Source organism: Arachis hypogaea, chromosome 6 (assembly GCF_003086295.3).
Source record: "Arachis hypogaea cultivar Tifrunner chromosome 6, arahy.Tifrunner.gnm2.J5K5, whole genome shotgun sequence".
In the NCBI taxonomy this organism is placed as follows: domain Eukaryota; kingdom Viridiplantae; phylum Streptophyta; class Magnoliopsida; order Fabales; family Fabaceae; genus Arachis; species Arachis hypogaea.
The window spans coordinates 115989288-116007881 of NC_092041.1; the positions used below are offsets into that span (position 1 = coordinate 115989288).

General features: G+C 32.7%; 1 protein-coding gene across 1 annotated transcript; it reads left to right on the forward strand.

Annotated features, from left to right (window-relative positions):
- The first annotated feature begins 322 nt into the window (after positions 1-322).
- LOC140173538 (uncharacterized) lies at positions 323-2470 on the forward strand. The gene has a single exon (XM_072197828.1). The coding sequence runs from the start codon at positions 1436-1438 to the stop codon at positions 2333-2335; it is 900 nt and encodes a 299-aa protein (XP_072053929.1). The 5' UTR covers positions 323-1435; the 3' UTR covers positions 2336-2470.
- The last annotated feature ends 16124 nt before the right edge of the window (positions 2471-18594 follow it).

An 18594-nucleotide genomic window follows, 5' to 3' on the forward strand; every position in this document is an offset into this window, starting at 1 on the left:
TATAAATTTAGTCAAAATTTTTACTTTTTATAGTAACAAATTTTTAGTATATATGTATATCAAAAAATATTATTTGTACATTAAAATTAATTATTAATATATTTGTATATAAATATATATGTAATTTAATTTAAGTTTAATTATTTATTAGTCTCTATAGTTTTGTGAAATTTTCAATTAGGTTCTTATATTTTTTTAATTGGGTTCCTACACTAAATTTTTTTCAATTAAGTCCCTCTTAGTAGTAATTGGCTTAATTTTATTGGGACTCAACTAAAAAAAAATTGGTAGGGACCTAAATAAAAAGAAAAATAAGTGTAGGGACCCAATTAAAAAAAATTTGGTGCAAAGACTCAATTAAAAGAAAAAAAAGTATAGGGATTTAATTGAAAATTTTGCGAAACTATAAGGAGAGTAGAGTAATTAAACCTTTAATTTATTTTTAATATATATTTATATTTTAATATATATTTTATTGTCGCCGTTTACTATTAACCAGGATGCCCCCAGAATTTGTCGTTTCATGTAAAAGTGTGGCAATATTGTTGTCGTTTGCGTAACGTCTCTCCCAAGACTCATTCTCGCTTCCAAGTTCCTCGTTTATATATAGTTCTCCCTTCTTTCTACGTCGTTTTCTTCTGTTTGCCATTTTTTCATGAAATATTAAGAATTGCCCGTCACCACAGAGAAAGTGACGTGAACTCTCGTATCCATTTACAAAAATGCCCTCCCAGAGCACAAATCCAACAGCCACAAGGCCACAAATAACGAGGGAAGGAAACTACATAAAAATTATAAGATTGTGAATTGCATATAAGAAATTCAACTCTCAAATAACTTATTGTCTTTATGAAATATTTCTTTTTTTCTTTCATATAAAATATTTCTACCATTATATTGCATTACACGCATTTAATCTGATTTTAAAATACATTAAAAGACGTGAGCCAAAAAATAGTGTATAATTCAAAATAGTATATAAAACATTCTCTTTTACCAAATTATCCTCTTCCAGAACTGCACCTCTAAACTTGGCGAGTGCATTTATTCCCTTCCACATGGCGCGTACGTGTGTAACAGTGTCATTTACTTACCTTCGTCCCTCCCTCACATTTCTGGCGTTGATTTTTCCCAAATCCAACACCAATCGCGCAGCGTGTGACAGTTACACTCTCTCACTCCTTCATACTTCATCGCCGGCGAAGCGTAACGGTCACATTCACCTTCACATTTTCGCCGCCAAAACCGTTATATAACACTCTCACTTATCTCTTTTCTCCAAATTCAGCCCCCCCCTCTCTCTCTCTCTCCGTTCAGCGCTCTTCTTTTCTAATTTAGGGTTCTCACTTCTTACCTTGTGTTTTCTATTTCCCAAGGACGTGTTTGGATTTTGGAATGTACTAATTGATGAAAACGAAGAATCTCAGAGTTTGCAATGGTAGCTGCAATTTCTGCTCCGGTTAACACCAAACGCACCCCAACGCCAAGGCCAGCACGACCACCTCTCTTACCTTCCGAATCGGACAATGCGATCGCTCCACCACGAAGGCCCAAGGCTCGAGAAGTCACTTCTCGCTACTTGTCTTCGTCCACTCCTACTTCTACTTCGTCATGTTCGTCCTCAACGACGTCGTTTTCGTCATCTTCAGTGTCGTCTACTCCTAGAAGGTGCAATTCTCCGATGGTGAACAGGACGGTGAATTCTTCTGCTTCTGCAAAGAGGTCGCAGTCTGTGGAGCGGCGGAGGCAGGGGACTCCGCGGCCGAGTACGGCGAACGGAGGCGGAGCCGAGGCGCCTGCGGCGCAGAGGATGCTCTTCACGGCGACCAGGAGCTTGTCTGTTTCGTTCCAGGGGGAGTCGTTCCCGATCCAGGTCAGCAAGCCGGCGCCGTCACCGACGCCGGCAAGTTTAAGGAAGAGCACGCCGGAGAGGAGGAAGGCGACTCCTACGCCAACGCCGAGGGGGAACGGAAATTCGGATCAACACCGATGGCCGGGGAAACTTATTCCGGCGGCAAATTGCATGAACAGGAGCTTGGATTGCGGCGATTCTTTGACGAGGAAACTCGGCGCGCCGGCGAGCGTGGTCCGGTCGCTGCAGAATTCGATGGACGCACGGGTTTCTTCACACGACGGAGCCATAACTAGATCGGAGAGAAATAGAGATTATGGTGGATCTGAGTCGCTGCACGAGCTCGTTAGTTCCGATAGTGAGAGCGTGACTTCCGGTAGTTCCTCCGGAGCACAGGAATTTTCCGGCGCCGGAGGACAGCGAGGTTCGCGTTCACTCATTGTTCCGGCGAGGTTCTGGCAAGAGGCTAGCAACAAGTCATAGCTTGCAAAATCATATCAAACAAGTCATATGTATGTAAATTTATTGAAAACATACATATGAGGTGCTTATTATGATTTATGTTATTTGCACTCAAATTTTTTTTTTTTTATTTATAAAGTACGAGACTTAATTCTATATAACTGTGTTTAGTTACGAGAATAGAATAAAATAAGACATTAAGAATAAAATATAAAAAATAAAAATACAAAAAATAATATTTTTTTATATTTTATTTTATAATAAATTAGAACAGATTATGATGATGACATGGATGATATAACGAGTATAAGAACAAAATAATTTAACAAGTGCTTATTCATCCATTCCTCTAATTGCACTTTTATTCTAATTAAGAACAATGATCACATCTTTTTCTATTTGCAAAGAAACAGTGATAATGAATATATATCATCATTAATTGGCATACCCATCACACATGATGGCCAAAATTTGCTATTATTTTTTTTTATCCATTTGAGTATATATATATATATATATATATATATATATATATATATATATATATATATATATATATATATATATATATATATATATATATATATATATATTACATACGCACACACCCTCTCTAAGGACAAAATGATTGTTTGCCTCAAAATGTTTATAGAGTGATATAATCAAATATCTGTCATTAATATTCGTCTTTTTGATATGTGTCTTATAAATATGGAAAAGTATGAGGAGTCAATGGAATATTTGTACAATGTGTATAATAGAGGTCTAGGGAGTATTAGAGATATAACCATTAATGTTACCCTTTTTCATCAGCTGAAACTTTTGGAATGAGTGGTATCATGACATGGTATTAGAACTCTAAATTCGAAAGATCAAGAATTCGACCTTTGGTGAACCCGAAAATCAGTTTAAGTTTTTGGGAAAATATTTATTATCCCTAGTACTCTCGGATGGTTATTCTAGATAGTATGGGAGATGTTCAAACAAGTCATTGTCTCACGGCAGTTCATTTGTCCATTTGCTGGAATAAATGTTTAGAATTTGATTATTTTTTTTGTGTATATAATAATTTATTGATTAATGATAAGTTCTTAAATAAAATTTAATTTCGTAATAAATTATTTTTTAATCAGTCGAATTAAAAAATATCGTAGAGAACTAAAAAAATTCTTTATTTTTAAATCGATAGTCTTAGATTTAGTTAAGTGTCATACTAATCTTAATGACTTAGTGAGATAATAATCAGCACTAAATTTCTTTGAACTTTTCATTCATAATTTTTTGGTTAATTTATTTTAGTTACTAAATATTTTCATTTTTTTAAAAAATTGACAAACTATAGACTTTTTAAAGCGAACGATATATAGAATGACCATCTATACCCTTATCATCACTTCATTTTATTTAATTAACAATTCCCACAAATTTTCCTAAGGATTAACAAACACGTTAGAAAAGGTATAATATAAATTTCATCATCTTGGACCATTTTTTGTTTTAACTTTATATACCTATGGATGTTAAAACTTATATATAAATGGGTGAGAGTTAGAAGTGAGAAGAAAAGGAAGGAACCATAATGAAATTGAGTGCTGGAGAAGGAAGTAGTTGCTTTTGGAAGTGGTCCTATAATATAAGGCTGAGTGCACTTATAATTACATACGCGTTAAAAGTTAAAGGTATTAGGCATGCATGTGTTGCTGTCCATGCTCTGTTTTTTCTATTAAAATTAATTGATTCATTAATTTAAATTCACTTTCCTTAATTCTTATATATTTTCATTTATATATTGGTTGGTGAATTAAGTGCTTCCCATACTTGCCACTCTTGAAGTTCCAAATGCATGCATATATATTGGGACCTCAATCTCACCCTTTTGTGAACCATTTACGTATGACTCAGAAGATGGTAACCACACATACTCTCTATTTATTAGTAAGGTTTGGATGAGAAAAATACAGAGATATTAAAATAGAATATATTTTTTATGAAATTACTTATTCAAAATTTTAAGTTAATAGACACGTAAATGATTATATTTTTTTTATTGATTTTATGCTAAATTCTTTATTTTCAGGTTAATAAAAATTGAACTCTAATTTTTTAATGATCAAAATTTTGATATCGTATTGTAAAATTATTTGTTTTAAAAATTTAAACTAAAAAAATACATAAATAATTATATCTATAATATTTTTTTCATGAATAGTAAAAATATTAAGTGATTTACTCTCAAGATAGAATTATCTTTTTTCTTCATTTGATCTTTTTTATTTAATCAATTTATATATATATAGTGACGGATCTACAAAATTTTATTAGTAAGACAAAATAATATGATAATTATTTTTATAATTATATTTATTATTATAAAATACAATTAATTTTCAAATTATATCACAAATAAATTAGAATAATAAAATAATCATTTAAACAATAATATATTAATAATTCAACATCACAAAATTAAAATTAAAATCAAATTCTTTAATTAAACACAATTTTAAAATCAATTAATGAAACAAAATAAAAAATCACTCGTGAAAGTAATAGTGAAACCATATATACACAATACACTATTATTGCTTTAGCTATCATTTTTCTTTGATTTTGTGGTAAAATTAATCACATGAATAAGGAAAAAAACATGCAATAGGGCATAAGAGTTTAATTTTTTCACATATATGCTGATAACTTTAGGTGAAGTTGATAAATGAAAGCGGTTAAATAATTTGACTGATTTTACCAAATTTTTATCTAGAAACTCTTAATTAGTTATCAACTTTTTGTAAAGTTAATTGCACCTAGTTTCTGTCATAATATATTTGATTGGAAGATATTACTCTTAGAAATGGAGGCAACAATCACGCTTTATCACACAATTAGTAGAGCAAAACAACATTAAAAAGAAGAAACGGATGACAACATTAAATATTTAGATTACTTGAACAATTTTTAAATTAGGAGAAAGAGAGTTAGAGAAGAAAAGAGAGTTGAACGAACACAATACTTTGAAAAATTGAAATGATTCAAATTAATTAGATTATTATTATGTTTTTTATATTATTTATTTAATTATTTTTATTAAATAATTAATATAATAAAAATAATAAAGTCATTTAATCTCTTTTCTTTTTATTTGTATATAGATGTTAGGAACCAAAAAAATAAATAAAATAGATAGAGTCAAATTTATTTACTCTGTGGGGATAAAAAAATATTTTTACTATATACTATATATAAAATTTTTGTGCCTCCATACTGGCTAATATAAATCCGTCACTATATATACACACACTGCATGGTACATGAAAAAATCACTCATTAAATTAGTTATCGATATAAAAAATTTATTAAAATATAAAATATATATTTAAAATAATATTACACATTTAAATTTTTTTATTAACTAAATTCAATTAAATTAATCTAATATAACAAAAATTAGTTATAATTAATATTATTTTAAGTCTTATTATTTAAGTTGGTTATATTTAGTTTATAAAAAAATGTAAATGTGTAGTATTCTTCATATATTTATATATAAATAGGGATAATAATTAATTGTGACACATTAAATTGGAAGGAAATTTTAGTTAAGGCATTACAGCGACAGAAGCAACTGACCCTTGTATCCGCTAATAAATGTTAAAAAGAATAGTAATGTTACATAACTATAGCCAGGACAATAATTTGTCACAATTGTTACATGACCTCATCAAATTCAAGAAGAGTAGTTAGATATGCATGCTATAAAAGTCAAATGTGTGAATTGTGAATACTGTTCATACGTCCTTCCTTCATTAATTTACAAGTTAGAAATAATATACATCATATTATTATCGTAATACAACCAACTTGGGTTGGTCGAGTGGTCAGTTCACTCGTCCGCTTAAGTAAGTGTCGGGGTTTGAATTCCGCCTTGTGCATGCAGCAATCTATTGGCCAGTAACAGACTCTTAAATGAAGTTCAGATCCGCGACAGATTAGTCCTTGACCTGTCGAGTTGGGGGATACCGTGAGAAACCAAAAAAAAAATTTATTATGGTAATACATATATAAAATAAGTTTTAGTTATTAATTAACTACGCCATATAAGTATATATTTTGCAATATATAAATTTTTTTTATTAAACTATTTTAAATAAGTCAAATTATTTACTTTTTACACATTTAATTATTCTACTATAATAAATCTAATTATTCGAGTAATTAATTATTTAATTATGTAAATCAATAAATATAAATATACATAAATATAAAATGACTGATTTTTATAATTAATTTTTTATATATATGAACAATTTTGCATTATTATTTTTTAAAAGTTATCATTCCGAAATCTAGAGGATTTAGATTTTTTTTGACGTTTATATAAAAAAAAAACATATAGTATTTAAAAAAAAAAGGACAAAAATTTGATGACAAGATATGCTTGTAGCATTGAGTATATTTGATAACTGGCTTTATTTTGCAACCACCACACCATTCAATTTGTTACCACTTTTGCTGTACAAAACAAATTCCAGCACAAACGGTTTCTGTTTTGTGGTTGGTACTTGCATTGGTAGCTGCAAGCATTCCCCTACTTACCAATTTTAGATATGTTATATATATATAATTTAAATTTAAGATTTAAATTGCTATTTGGTTTTAGAATTAATTAAGTTTATAACTTATATTTATTATGTTGCTATTCAATCAATTACAATTGCAATCACTTTGAGTTAAAGTTGTGATTGCTTTATCTCTAAAGGATAAATTTTGGTATGATTTATATACTTGAATTCAACTAATCTTTTATTCAAAATGTCTTTATTATATACCAAGTGTTTTTAGTAAGAAATTTGTTATTGCTCTTCATTTGTTCTCTCTTGTATAATAAAATAATTAATACATATTTATTTTTATGATCAGATTGGATGTATATGAGGCTTTTTTTATATAAATTTTAGAATACTTTATCTTAATAAAATGATTAATATATATACATATATATATCGAATAGCTAAATTCAATTTGCGCATTTACATATAAATCAAATCAATCAAATTTGATTTATTTTCAAAAGTCTGAAATAAATAAATCGTCTTCGACCACTTAGATTTAGTAGTGTAAGAGTTTAGAGTTTGATAAGCTATTAAATCAATGCCACCAAATTCGATTTAAAAAGAGAAATATAGGTAAATTGAACTAGGCTAGTTCGATTTATGTCTAACGTATTACCTATGAAATACGGACACTTCGCTGAATTATCGTGTCCACGTGTCTGTTGTGTCTAACCGTGTCTTAATAAAAAAATAAAAAATTCTTCTCCGGACACGACTAGACACACCTAAATACCATCACGTGTCAGCATGTCTAGTTTTATTCTTAACATATATTCTTAAAATAAATTTAGATATAGTATATATTTTATTTATTAAAACAAAAAATATTTTAAATACTTGATATAATTAAAATAAGACATTAAAAATAATTAAAAATTTTAATTTATATTTTAATATCAATAAAATATCAAAATATCATTACAATTTATCTAAAAAATACTTTATATTTTATATATATGCGTATCCCCGTGTCAAGTAAAATTTTAAAATTCGCGTATCAGTGTATTTTGTGTCGTATCGTGTCGTGTCCCGTGTCCATGTTAGTGTCCGTGCATTGTAGCATATTACAAGGTAAGGTAATCAAATTCAAAAAGTGATAGGTCTTATGCAAAGTGGAAACACCTAAAATGTTGTTGTCTAAGGTGACACTCACAATGACTAATGATACAAGTTTTTTAGTTATTGTGTATTACTAATAAAGATCCAATAAATGTTTTTATCCGACAATCAACTAGTTTTGTTGAGCTGTAGAGTATCATACTACAGAATAATAAAAAAATATATTAAGAATTCATAGTAAATTTTACACAATCAATAAATAATCCGAATAAAAAAATTTAATATTATTCATAATTTATTAAAAAAATTATACAATATCTTAATTTATAATCATATAACTATTTTTTTTATCAAAAATGATGACAATCTTATCCTAAAAAATTAAAGCCTAATCATGTCATTACATACAAAATCCAATCTTGATATCTCCACCGTTTATACTATTTTAACTTTATTCATAGAAATCAAATTTTAATAATTATAATTTAACTATCATTATCATGATCATTATCGGTCTAAATTTAACTATAATCACCACCATCTAAATTTAACTATGATTAACAATTTTGAATTACTATTATCTCTAATATTTTTAATTTAAAAATTCTAATAATCAACAATTCTAATCTAACAAACATTTCTAATTTAATAATTCTAAATTACTGTGGATCGCTAACATTTTTAATTTAACATGAATAAAAGAAATTTTGTACATTCACTTCTTTATTGATGTTACCAGCAATATAGACAACTTCATCTAATTAGTAGAAATAATCTGGGACGTCCTTCATGACAGAAATTTTAAATTTTCTTACTTTCTGCCCTTTGAATTCTCTCTCATATATGTAAGAATGAAGGAGCAAAAACAAATCGTGTGAAAAGAAAGGTATCGCAAAATTAAATCGAATTAGTCTACTTCGATTTATGATGTATACTACTCTTAGTAAATCGAATTTGTCTCATTTAATTTATCTTTTATCTCTCATTCGTGTATAAATCGAATTCACCTCTCGATTTACTCTTATCAAAATCTTAGATTACCAAAACGAAACGCTCTCACTTCTCTCTGCTCTCACTTCTCACTACTAAATCGAAGTTGTTGAACTCAATTTACATGTTTTTAGCTTTTGAACATAAATCGAATTTGGCTTATTCGATTTATGTGTAAATTGACAAATCATAATTAACTCATTTGATTTACATAAATTGAAATAAAACAGACGTGTAACCAAACTAAAATAAAGGCATGTGTATTGTTTCGGGGCTTACCTAGAATTGGATGATTGGGCTTGTTTGTGAGGCCTAAGCATTTAAGGAAGGTGGTCTCCGATTTGTCGTGCGTTAGGGAGCTGCCGTCCGAGTTGTGTGTTTAAAAAAGTGGGGGGTGGTACCCACAAGATACTCCGATGCCTAAATTAGCAAAGGGTTAAGCAGGTTTAAATATATTGGAACTTAGGTTTATCTGAGTGTGTCAGTGTATTTAATTTATAGGTGATGATCCAATAACCACCGTTGGTGTAGTTCCACTTCTGAAGGTGGATAACCGTCCCTTTATCTTAGGATTGTTGAGATATCTCTTATAAAAGCGTGTGAGAGATATTAGGGGGTAGTTATTTATTTGAATAAATCACATTTGCCAGCTCATGTCGAATCCGACCTCTTTAAAGAGGTCGGATAAATCGGTAAAGACCCTCCTTTGAATTGAGCCTTTTTGGATTGCTTGGTTTTGGACTATAGTATTGGATCAAGGTATGAACATGTATAATTTTATTGGCCAAATATTTTATTAAAGTAAATTATCTTAAACTTTATATTTTATCTAATGATAAAATAGTATACACTTTTGATTTAAATAATTTTTTAATTCTTATAAAATATTTATTATTTAATCTTTATAAAATTTGTTTATATCCCAAATTTGTTTATTTAATAAATGTTATTGGATAAAAACTAAAAAAAAGAAGAAGATTATAATAACAAAAGATTTACTGGTACTTTATATAGCTTAATATTATTTATTTTTTGGTGACTAAATAAGGAAAGAAACAAAGCAAAAACTATTCTAAATCCGAGCGGATGATTCGTTGGAGATCAACATCAGGCTCAGACCAAATAACATGATTAGAATTACTCTTGGCACCATATTTAGCCATCCAATCCGCAGCTCTATTTGCTTCTCGGGACACCCATTCAACGTGAACAAGCCAAGAACGAGATAAAAACTCCTGAATCTTGTGAACCAAATCTGTTACTTCAGATGGATACCCACTTGTAAGCTCATGCATGATGGGCAGAATGTCAAGGCAATCTGTTTCACATATAATATCCCTCAAACCGCAATCCCAAGCTAAAACCAACCCCCTCCAAGCAGCAAATAATTCACATCTGATTATAGACCAAGGGGAATGCTTCCAGAGCAGCCCGAGATCCAATCTCCCTTAGAATCTCTAATAATACACCCAAATTCCGCTAAATTTGAATCCATATACAAGCTTGCATCACAATTAACTTTAAAACTATTGCCTACCGGTGGTTCCCAACACAGGCAATTTCGGAGAGACCTAAAGGCATTGCTTCGATTCCTGTAAACCTGTAAGTCTTTGGCGGTAATTCTGGCCAAGGCAACAACCTTATGGTCTGTCCAAGGGTTGTCAGTGTTGAATATGTCATTGCACCTATGTCTCCATACCCACCAAAGCCCTGCACCAAAGGACGCCTTATTGTTAGCCAAGGCCTTCCGAAACCACTCTTCAAGAGCAGTACCAGCCGTCGAGTCCAGGATACTAGGATCCAACATATACCAGATTGCCTTTGATCGTTCACAGTCTCTAAGGCAATGCTCCATAGTCTCCTGCGCCTTGTTACATCTCTTACACATATCTGAAGAAGCTAAATGCCGCTTGAATCGAAAGGTCTCAGTTGGTAGAGCATCATGTAAGCTAAGCCACATAGTAAATTTGAACTTCTCTGGAATGTTTGTGTTCCACAACCAGTTCCAATTACTGTTGGCATTCCAATTTAATGTTTTCTTTAATAACCATCTGTAACCCTCCCTTGCACTATACTTTTTTGTTGCTGCAGGCCACCACTCCCACTGTGGCTCCAACTCAGTCAAACTAGGATATCTCAGACCACAAATAAACTGCTTAATCTCATGCGGAATAGGCGTGGTAAGACTATCAACCTCCCAAGACACCCTTTTCCACAAGTCAGCCACCATGAAATCTGATTCAGAAATATGTACATAAGGAACAAGGTTGCAAAGCTTACTAAAAGGAGTCCACTCATCATACCAAACTGATTTGTGGACATCTCCAATATTCCAATGAAGCCCTTCCTTGAGATGCTCATAGGCAGTAACAATGTTCTTCCAGGTAGCCGATGAAGAATTTCTACTGTTTCCGTTCATACCAGATTGATTCCTGAGATATTTATGCTTCAGAACCTGCACCCATAACTTTTCACTATTATTTAGACAATCCCATACCAACTTTCCCAGAAGCGCCATGTTAGCACAGGAAGTATCCCTAATACCCAATCCTCCTGCCTTTTTAGGAGTTATGGCGACCTCCCACCTGACCAGAGGCAGCCCTTTTCCAGTCGCTTGGCCTTTCCACAAGAATTGTCTCATCAAGGAATCAATTTTATTACATGCATACTTCGGGAGAAGAGAAATTTGCATTTCATAAACTGGGATAGAGGCCATAACTGATTTAACAAGACAAAGCCTCCCTGCCTTATTCAGTAGGCTTCCTTTCCAACTGGAGAGCTTTCTCGAAATTTTTTCAATAATCTCCTGAGCCGTCTTCCTGGAAGCTCTGGCATGACCGATGTTAATTCTCAGGTATTTACCCAAATCATTGCAGAACCGGATGTTAGAGACCCCTGAGAGAACCTCTTTTCTCCTCTCCGACACCCTCTTGGAACACTGGGCCTTTGACTTATGAAGATTTACCTTTAAACCTGACGCTCTAGAAAACAAGTCCAAACAATGCATGACCTCTATTACTTGAGCTTTTGATGCCTTACAGAAAAACAAAAGATCATCTGCAAACATCAAATGAGAAAGTCGTGGTCCATTCCTAGAAACCGCAACTGGGTTCCACAAACCTTGGGAAACTCTATGAGAGATAAAGCAGGCAAGCATTTCCATACATAGTACAAATAGATAAGGAGACATAGGATCTCCTTGCCTCAACCCTCTCTTCGGATTGAAATTTTGGAGCCTGTTCCCATTCCACAAAACTGCCAACGAAGAGGAAGTCACACAATTCAATATAAGATTAATGGTAGCCTTTGGAAACCCAAACCGGACCAAAGTAGCTTCCAGAAAACGCCAGTCTACCCTGTCATAAGCTTTTTCCAAATCAATCTTGAATGCCATGGTCCCTTTTCGAGACTTGGTGTTCCTCATGAAGTGCATAATCTCTTGAGCAATGATAATATTCTCTGTGGTTCCTCTTCCTAGAATGAACCCTCCTTGCAAAGGACCAATGATCTCCGACAGGAAAGGTCTGAACCTGTTAACTAGAACCTTTGTGACAATTTATAAATTACATTACATAAGCTAATAGGCCGAAACTCCCGTAAGGAAGAGGGAACTTCCACTTTAGGAATTAGAACAATGAGAGTATCGAAAATAGCCGCATTCAATGACTCACCCTCAAAGGCTCGCTTGACCAGTCTACACACATCGTTGCTAAGAGAGTCCCAGAACTCTTTGTAGAAAATTGCTTGAAATCCATCTGGCCCTGGGGCTTTAAATGAACTCATGGTCATCACAGCTCTTTTAACCTCTTCAGATGTCACCGGTTCCACCAACTTTTGACAAGCCTCAGTACTAAGAGACGGGCAAGGAAAAGGCCCCATGGCGTCCAGGTCAATATCCTCCCTTGTAGAAAAGAGCTTTTGAAAGAAAGAATTTGCCGCCATTTCTAGAGTCGTAGTCTCCGTGGCCCAAGACCCATCATCCAAAAATAACCCATGAATTTTGTTCCTCTTTCTCCTGATAACTGTTTGCAAATGAAAAAATTTTGTATTTCTGTCTCCACATCTCACCCATTGTTCTCTAGATTTTTGATACCACAACAACTCTTCTTGAAGAAGGACAGCATTCAGTTCCTGATGCAAAACTTGCTCTTTGATCCTAAGCTGTTGATCCTCCCGACTTTCCAGAGTAATCTGAACGTCATTCAAAAGCCTCTCCAACTCCCTTTTCTTAACAAAAATATTGCCAAAAACCTTTTTATTGAAGCTAGTTGCATCTTTTTGAACCTCCAACAAACATTTGACTACATCCGGAGCTCCTCTATTCCAAGCTGTATCAACAACATTCCTAAAAAGAGGATGAGTCATCCACGCAGCCTGGAATCTGAACGGACGATGGCCCTTGGTAGCCCTCTTTGCCATCTTGCACCTAGTGAATAATAGGCAATGATCAGAGTGAAGGCGCGCCAGCACCTCAGTATAAGCCTCCGGAAACATTAGCCGCCAGTCCTGGTTGATGACTGCTCTATCAAGCTTCTTGGCCACCTGCACCCCACCTTTCACCTTCCTATACCAAGTGAATCTTCTCCCAATAGCCCCCATATCAAACAGCCCACAATCCTCTAATGTTTCCGCAAATTGTTCTGCTCTGGCAAGTCTAAATTGCCCCCCTCTAACTTCACTCTGCAACAAAACATCATTAAAGTCCCCTAACACAATCCAAGGTCCGTGGATCATATTAGCAATCCTTGTCAAGTCACCCCACAGTTTTTTACGTTGATGTATATGCGGATTAGCATACACCGCACTGCAGTAACTAGATGTATTGCCCATTGTGATTTCAAAACTGATACATTGATCAACTACATCCAATACTCTCACAGAAATATTTGAATTAGAACATAGAACCCAGATACCCCCACTATGACCATTAGCCTCAACAATACCAACACCCTGGTAACCTAGATTATTCCAAAAAGATTTCATCCTCTCGAAAGCAATATGGGTTTCAAACAGAATGAAAAAAGTAGGATGAAATTTATTCGCTAACTCCTTACTATGAACCCGGGCCAATTTATTAGAGGCACCTCTAATATTCCAAAATAGAAAGCTTAAATCTAAATAATCCATAAAACAATTTGTATTGTAAAAAGGACCAACCTCAGCTGAAGTCCCTAACGAGATGATGAAGATCCACCATCATATCCCCCTGAGCCTTGCTTGTCCTTGTCCGGTTGTTGCCCGGTTTGTCTGTGTCCCTCCACTGACAACCCTTCCAATTTGCCGATTTGCTGCTTGCTGGTGTCGCCAAGGCAGTCCGGAGTCGACGGCGAATTCTGCAAAGAAGAAGGGCGCAACCTCTTGTGTCCGTTTTTGATAATGGCAGTGAAAGTCGGCACCGCAACGGAGACAGATTTGCCCTTCACCCCTTGCTGTTTGGAAGATGCCATGCGTGCCTTAGATCCGCTAACCGACCCGGTCTTCACCCCTGATTCGGCTCCTCTCATACGTAGCCCAAAGTCACGGTTCTGGTCCAATTTCTGATTTGAGCGCACCGGCATTTTATCTTTAGATGTTTGTTGGGCTTTGTTTGATTGACTCAATTTTCCTCTCCTTTTACCGCTGACTTTGGTCCAGCCAGCCTCATTTTCCAAATGTTGGGACCCCACTTCCTTCCCATGCAACGTATCATCTAATTCCTCCCCAATTTTTGCAACTATCACTGACTCTTTGGGATTGCATCCAAATTCAAAAATTTTCTCTTTTGAAGCTTCCTGTGGCTGCACCACCCGGGCCGCCGTCTCGGTCACTGATGTTTCCTTTCGATCCACCCTTTCCGAATCTATTGGGGTCATTCTGCAGTCAGTTGTTGGATGCCCGAAACAATTGCACTTGTCACAAATAAGGTGTAAGCATTCATACTCCACCTTATATTCAAACTCATCGACAGTCACACTCCAGACCACCGGCAAACCAAGATTAATTTGCACGCAAGCCCGAGCAAATTTTCCCCTTTCCGCCAACTTAGTAGCCAGATCCACCTTGACTGGTCTTCCCACAGCAGAAGCGATTCTCATCATGGCTTTATCCTGATAGTACCATATGCTCAAACCAGAGATTCGAATCCAAACCATAGTCTCCCCGAAAGTGTCCTCACAAGGTTTAAAATCCGGTGTCCATGACTTGACCGCAATATAATGACCGAAGATCATCCATGGCCCCCCTAGTAAAACCTTCTCTCGATCGTCCATGCGATCAAATTTAACGAGGAAGTACCCAAAACCCACATCCAAGATTTCATATCCACCGGTGATCCTCCATACCCCTTTCAATTTGTGAAACATGGCCGTGTAACTAAGGTTTTTTCCAAGAACCTTAATCACAATTGCTTCCTTGTATGGTTCAGAAAGGATGTTCCTAGCCTCTTCGGAGAAGCAAATTCTTGGAGGCATAGGATCTCCTTGTTTTCCAGTGACCACTGCCATGGAATCCTCATCTAGAGCTTCAGCCCGATTTATCCTGTGGCTACCGTAGAACCAATAACCTTGTCACGGAACGAAATCTTGGAAGTCACCCTGGAACTAAGGTCGCCCTTACTTGATCCCTCCTTCACAGCTGATGCAAACCCTCCCACACTCTCCCCCTTATCTCTTTCGATGGCATGGCCATCTTCTTCACCGTGTTTCACCCTCAAACGCTCTCTCCCGCTCTCTCCTTCTCTCATTCTCTCTGAGTACGGAGTATGTCAGATATATAACTAAACCTTTTTTCTTATTATAAAATCCTTTGCCCTATTCCTTAATATTTTAATTGAACCATTCATAACAAGTAGGTCGTATTTATATAATTTTTTAGCCCTAATAACTTGGCCAACTAATAATAGTTAATTGTAATTAGATCATACCAGCCAAAGAGAGCATAGCTCACCGGATGGGGTTTCAATTAGAATACAAAAAACGTTATGTATATAAAAAAAATTAATAATTAAATTAATCATTATATATTTATATATTTAAGTATATTATTTTATATATTTTTAATATTATATATATATTATATAATTTCTTTCAAGAAAAAATTATAAAAAAATTGTTTAATTTATATAGTAGGAGTAATTGTGCTAACATATACATGTATACGTATTGTTATAATATAATACTATAAACTATATACAGTACAGATCAATATATCATATATATTTAGATTATCATTGTAACTATTATCGATATATATATATAGCATTCACTAATTAAAATGTGCCTTGTGTTGTGGGAACAATATACTTATTTATTAGGTAGAAGTTCAGGGATAATCAATTTTATGTAAAACTAATAATTAAAGATAGTTAAATAAAAATTTAATTAAATTAATTAAATTATTTAATAATTTTTAATTATCAATTTTACCAAAAATTGACTACACCTAAATTTGTATCTACTTATTAACATTTGTTTTTACATAATAAAATAGATAAGATCGATGTTACCTTCAATTGAGACTATACTACCTTGCATGTGGAAATATAAAAGTAATGCTGAATCTGGGGCAAAAAAAGTATGATTTATCAATCGGGCTAAAAAAAATAATGCAAACCATTAGTATTGGATTTGGATTTTTTAAAATTTGAATTTCACTTTAAAGAGTAAAGTGTGATCTCTTACTATTTATTTTATAGGTAGGACCAAAAATAAATATAAAAAAAAACTATTCAAGAATAGAAATATTTACTCTTTAAAATACAAATTTAAAATTTAGAGAATTCAAATTTATTAGTATTTGGCAATAGGCAACGCAAGCCATTGTTAGACCATGCACATACAAACGGGTAAAAAGGAAGAAAATTTTCTATATTATATATAATTTTCATAATCTTTTTATTTTATAATTTAATTTTCATCATCTCTTATCTTCTTAAAATAAAAATTGTAGTTTCATAATAATTAACATATAATACGGCAATAATGTACCTTTTATCATTTTATAATTTTTCCACCAAACAGTAGTAATCAATAAACAACATAACTAGTAAATTATCAATTTATGGAGCGTTGGAGTATCAAAACTTTAAAATGAATCGCAATAAGTGTTAATTCGAGGCTAAAATTTTTATATATGAATAATTTTAATGTGAAATACAAAAATATTTGATCATTTTGGTGTTCTACACGGTTATGGTAGTAACACAAAACGTCGTTGACGTTTTACGATAAAAAAAATTTTTTAATCATGAAAGAACAAAACGTCGCTGACGTTTTGTAATAAAAAATATTATTTTAATTATTAAAACACAAAACGTCATTGACGTTTTGTTAAAAAAATATTATTTTAATTGAAGAAACACAAAACGTCACTGACGTTTTGTAAATGGCCATAGTTGTGCTCAACACATAGTTTGGTTCATGATGAAGGATTTCACTTCTAGTAATACAATATTAAAAAGAAAAAGTTCTTAATTCGAAGTAAAAAAGTTAAATAAAAAAAAAAGTTAAAGCAACCTCTAGTCCTCAAGTTTACAATAAAATAGGTCCAGTCCATTTTTTTATTATTATCACTATTAATTATCATCATTCTCATAATAATGTAGTTAATGTACGAGGTATCGAAGTTGATTTGAACTTGTCCGCCACCATTATTGGTTCATAACCATTCACTAAAAAGCGAAATAGTTACTTTTTATGCAGAGAAGAATGAACTTCAATATTATACTTTGCAACGGAAGATTATTATTCTTTTTATAAAGAAAATTATAATGTCTAATATATATATATTTCATATAAATTTAGTCAAAATTTTTACTTTTTATAGTAACAAATTTTTAGTATATATGTATATCAAAAAATATTATTTGTACATTAAAATTAATTATTAATATATTTGTATATAAATATATATGTAATTTAATTTAAGTTTAATTATTTATTAGTCTCTATAGTTTTGTGAAATTTTCAATTAGGTTCTTATATTTTTTTAATTGGGTTCCTACACTAAATTTTTTTCAATTAAGTCCCTCTTAGTAGTAATTGGCTTAATTTTATTGGGACTCAACTAAAAAAAAATTGGTAGGGACCTAAATAAAAAGAAAAATAAGTGTAGGGACCCAATTAAAAAAAATTTGGTGCAAAGACTCAATTAAAAGAAAAAAAAGTATAGGGATTTAATTGAAAATTTTGCGAAACTATAAGGAGAGTAGAGTAATTAAACCTTTAATTTATTTTTAATATATATTTATATTTTAATATATATTTTATTGTCGCCGTTTACTATTAACCAGGATGCCCCCAGAATTTGTCGTTTCATGTAAAAGTGTGGCAATATTGTTGTCGTTTGCGTAACGTCTCTCCCAAGACTCATTCTCGCTTCCAAGTTCCTCGTTTATATATAGTTCTCCCTTCTTTCTACGTCGTTTTCTTCTGTTTGCCATTTTTTCATGAAATATTAAGAATTGCCCGTCACCACAGAGAAAGTGACGTGAACTCTCGTATCCATTTACAAAAATGCCCTCCCAGAGCACAAATCCAACAGCCACAAGGCCACAAATAACGAGGGAAGGAAACTACATAAAAATTATAAGATTGTGAATTGCATATAAGAAATTCAACTCTCAAATAACTTATTGTCTTTATG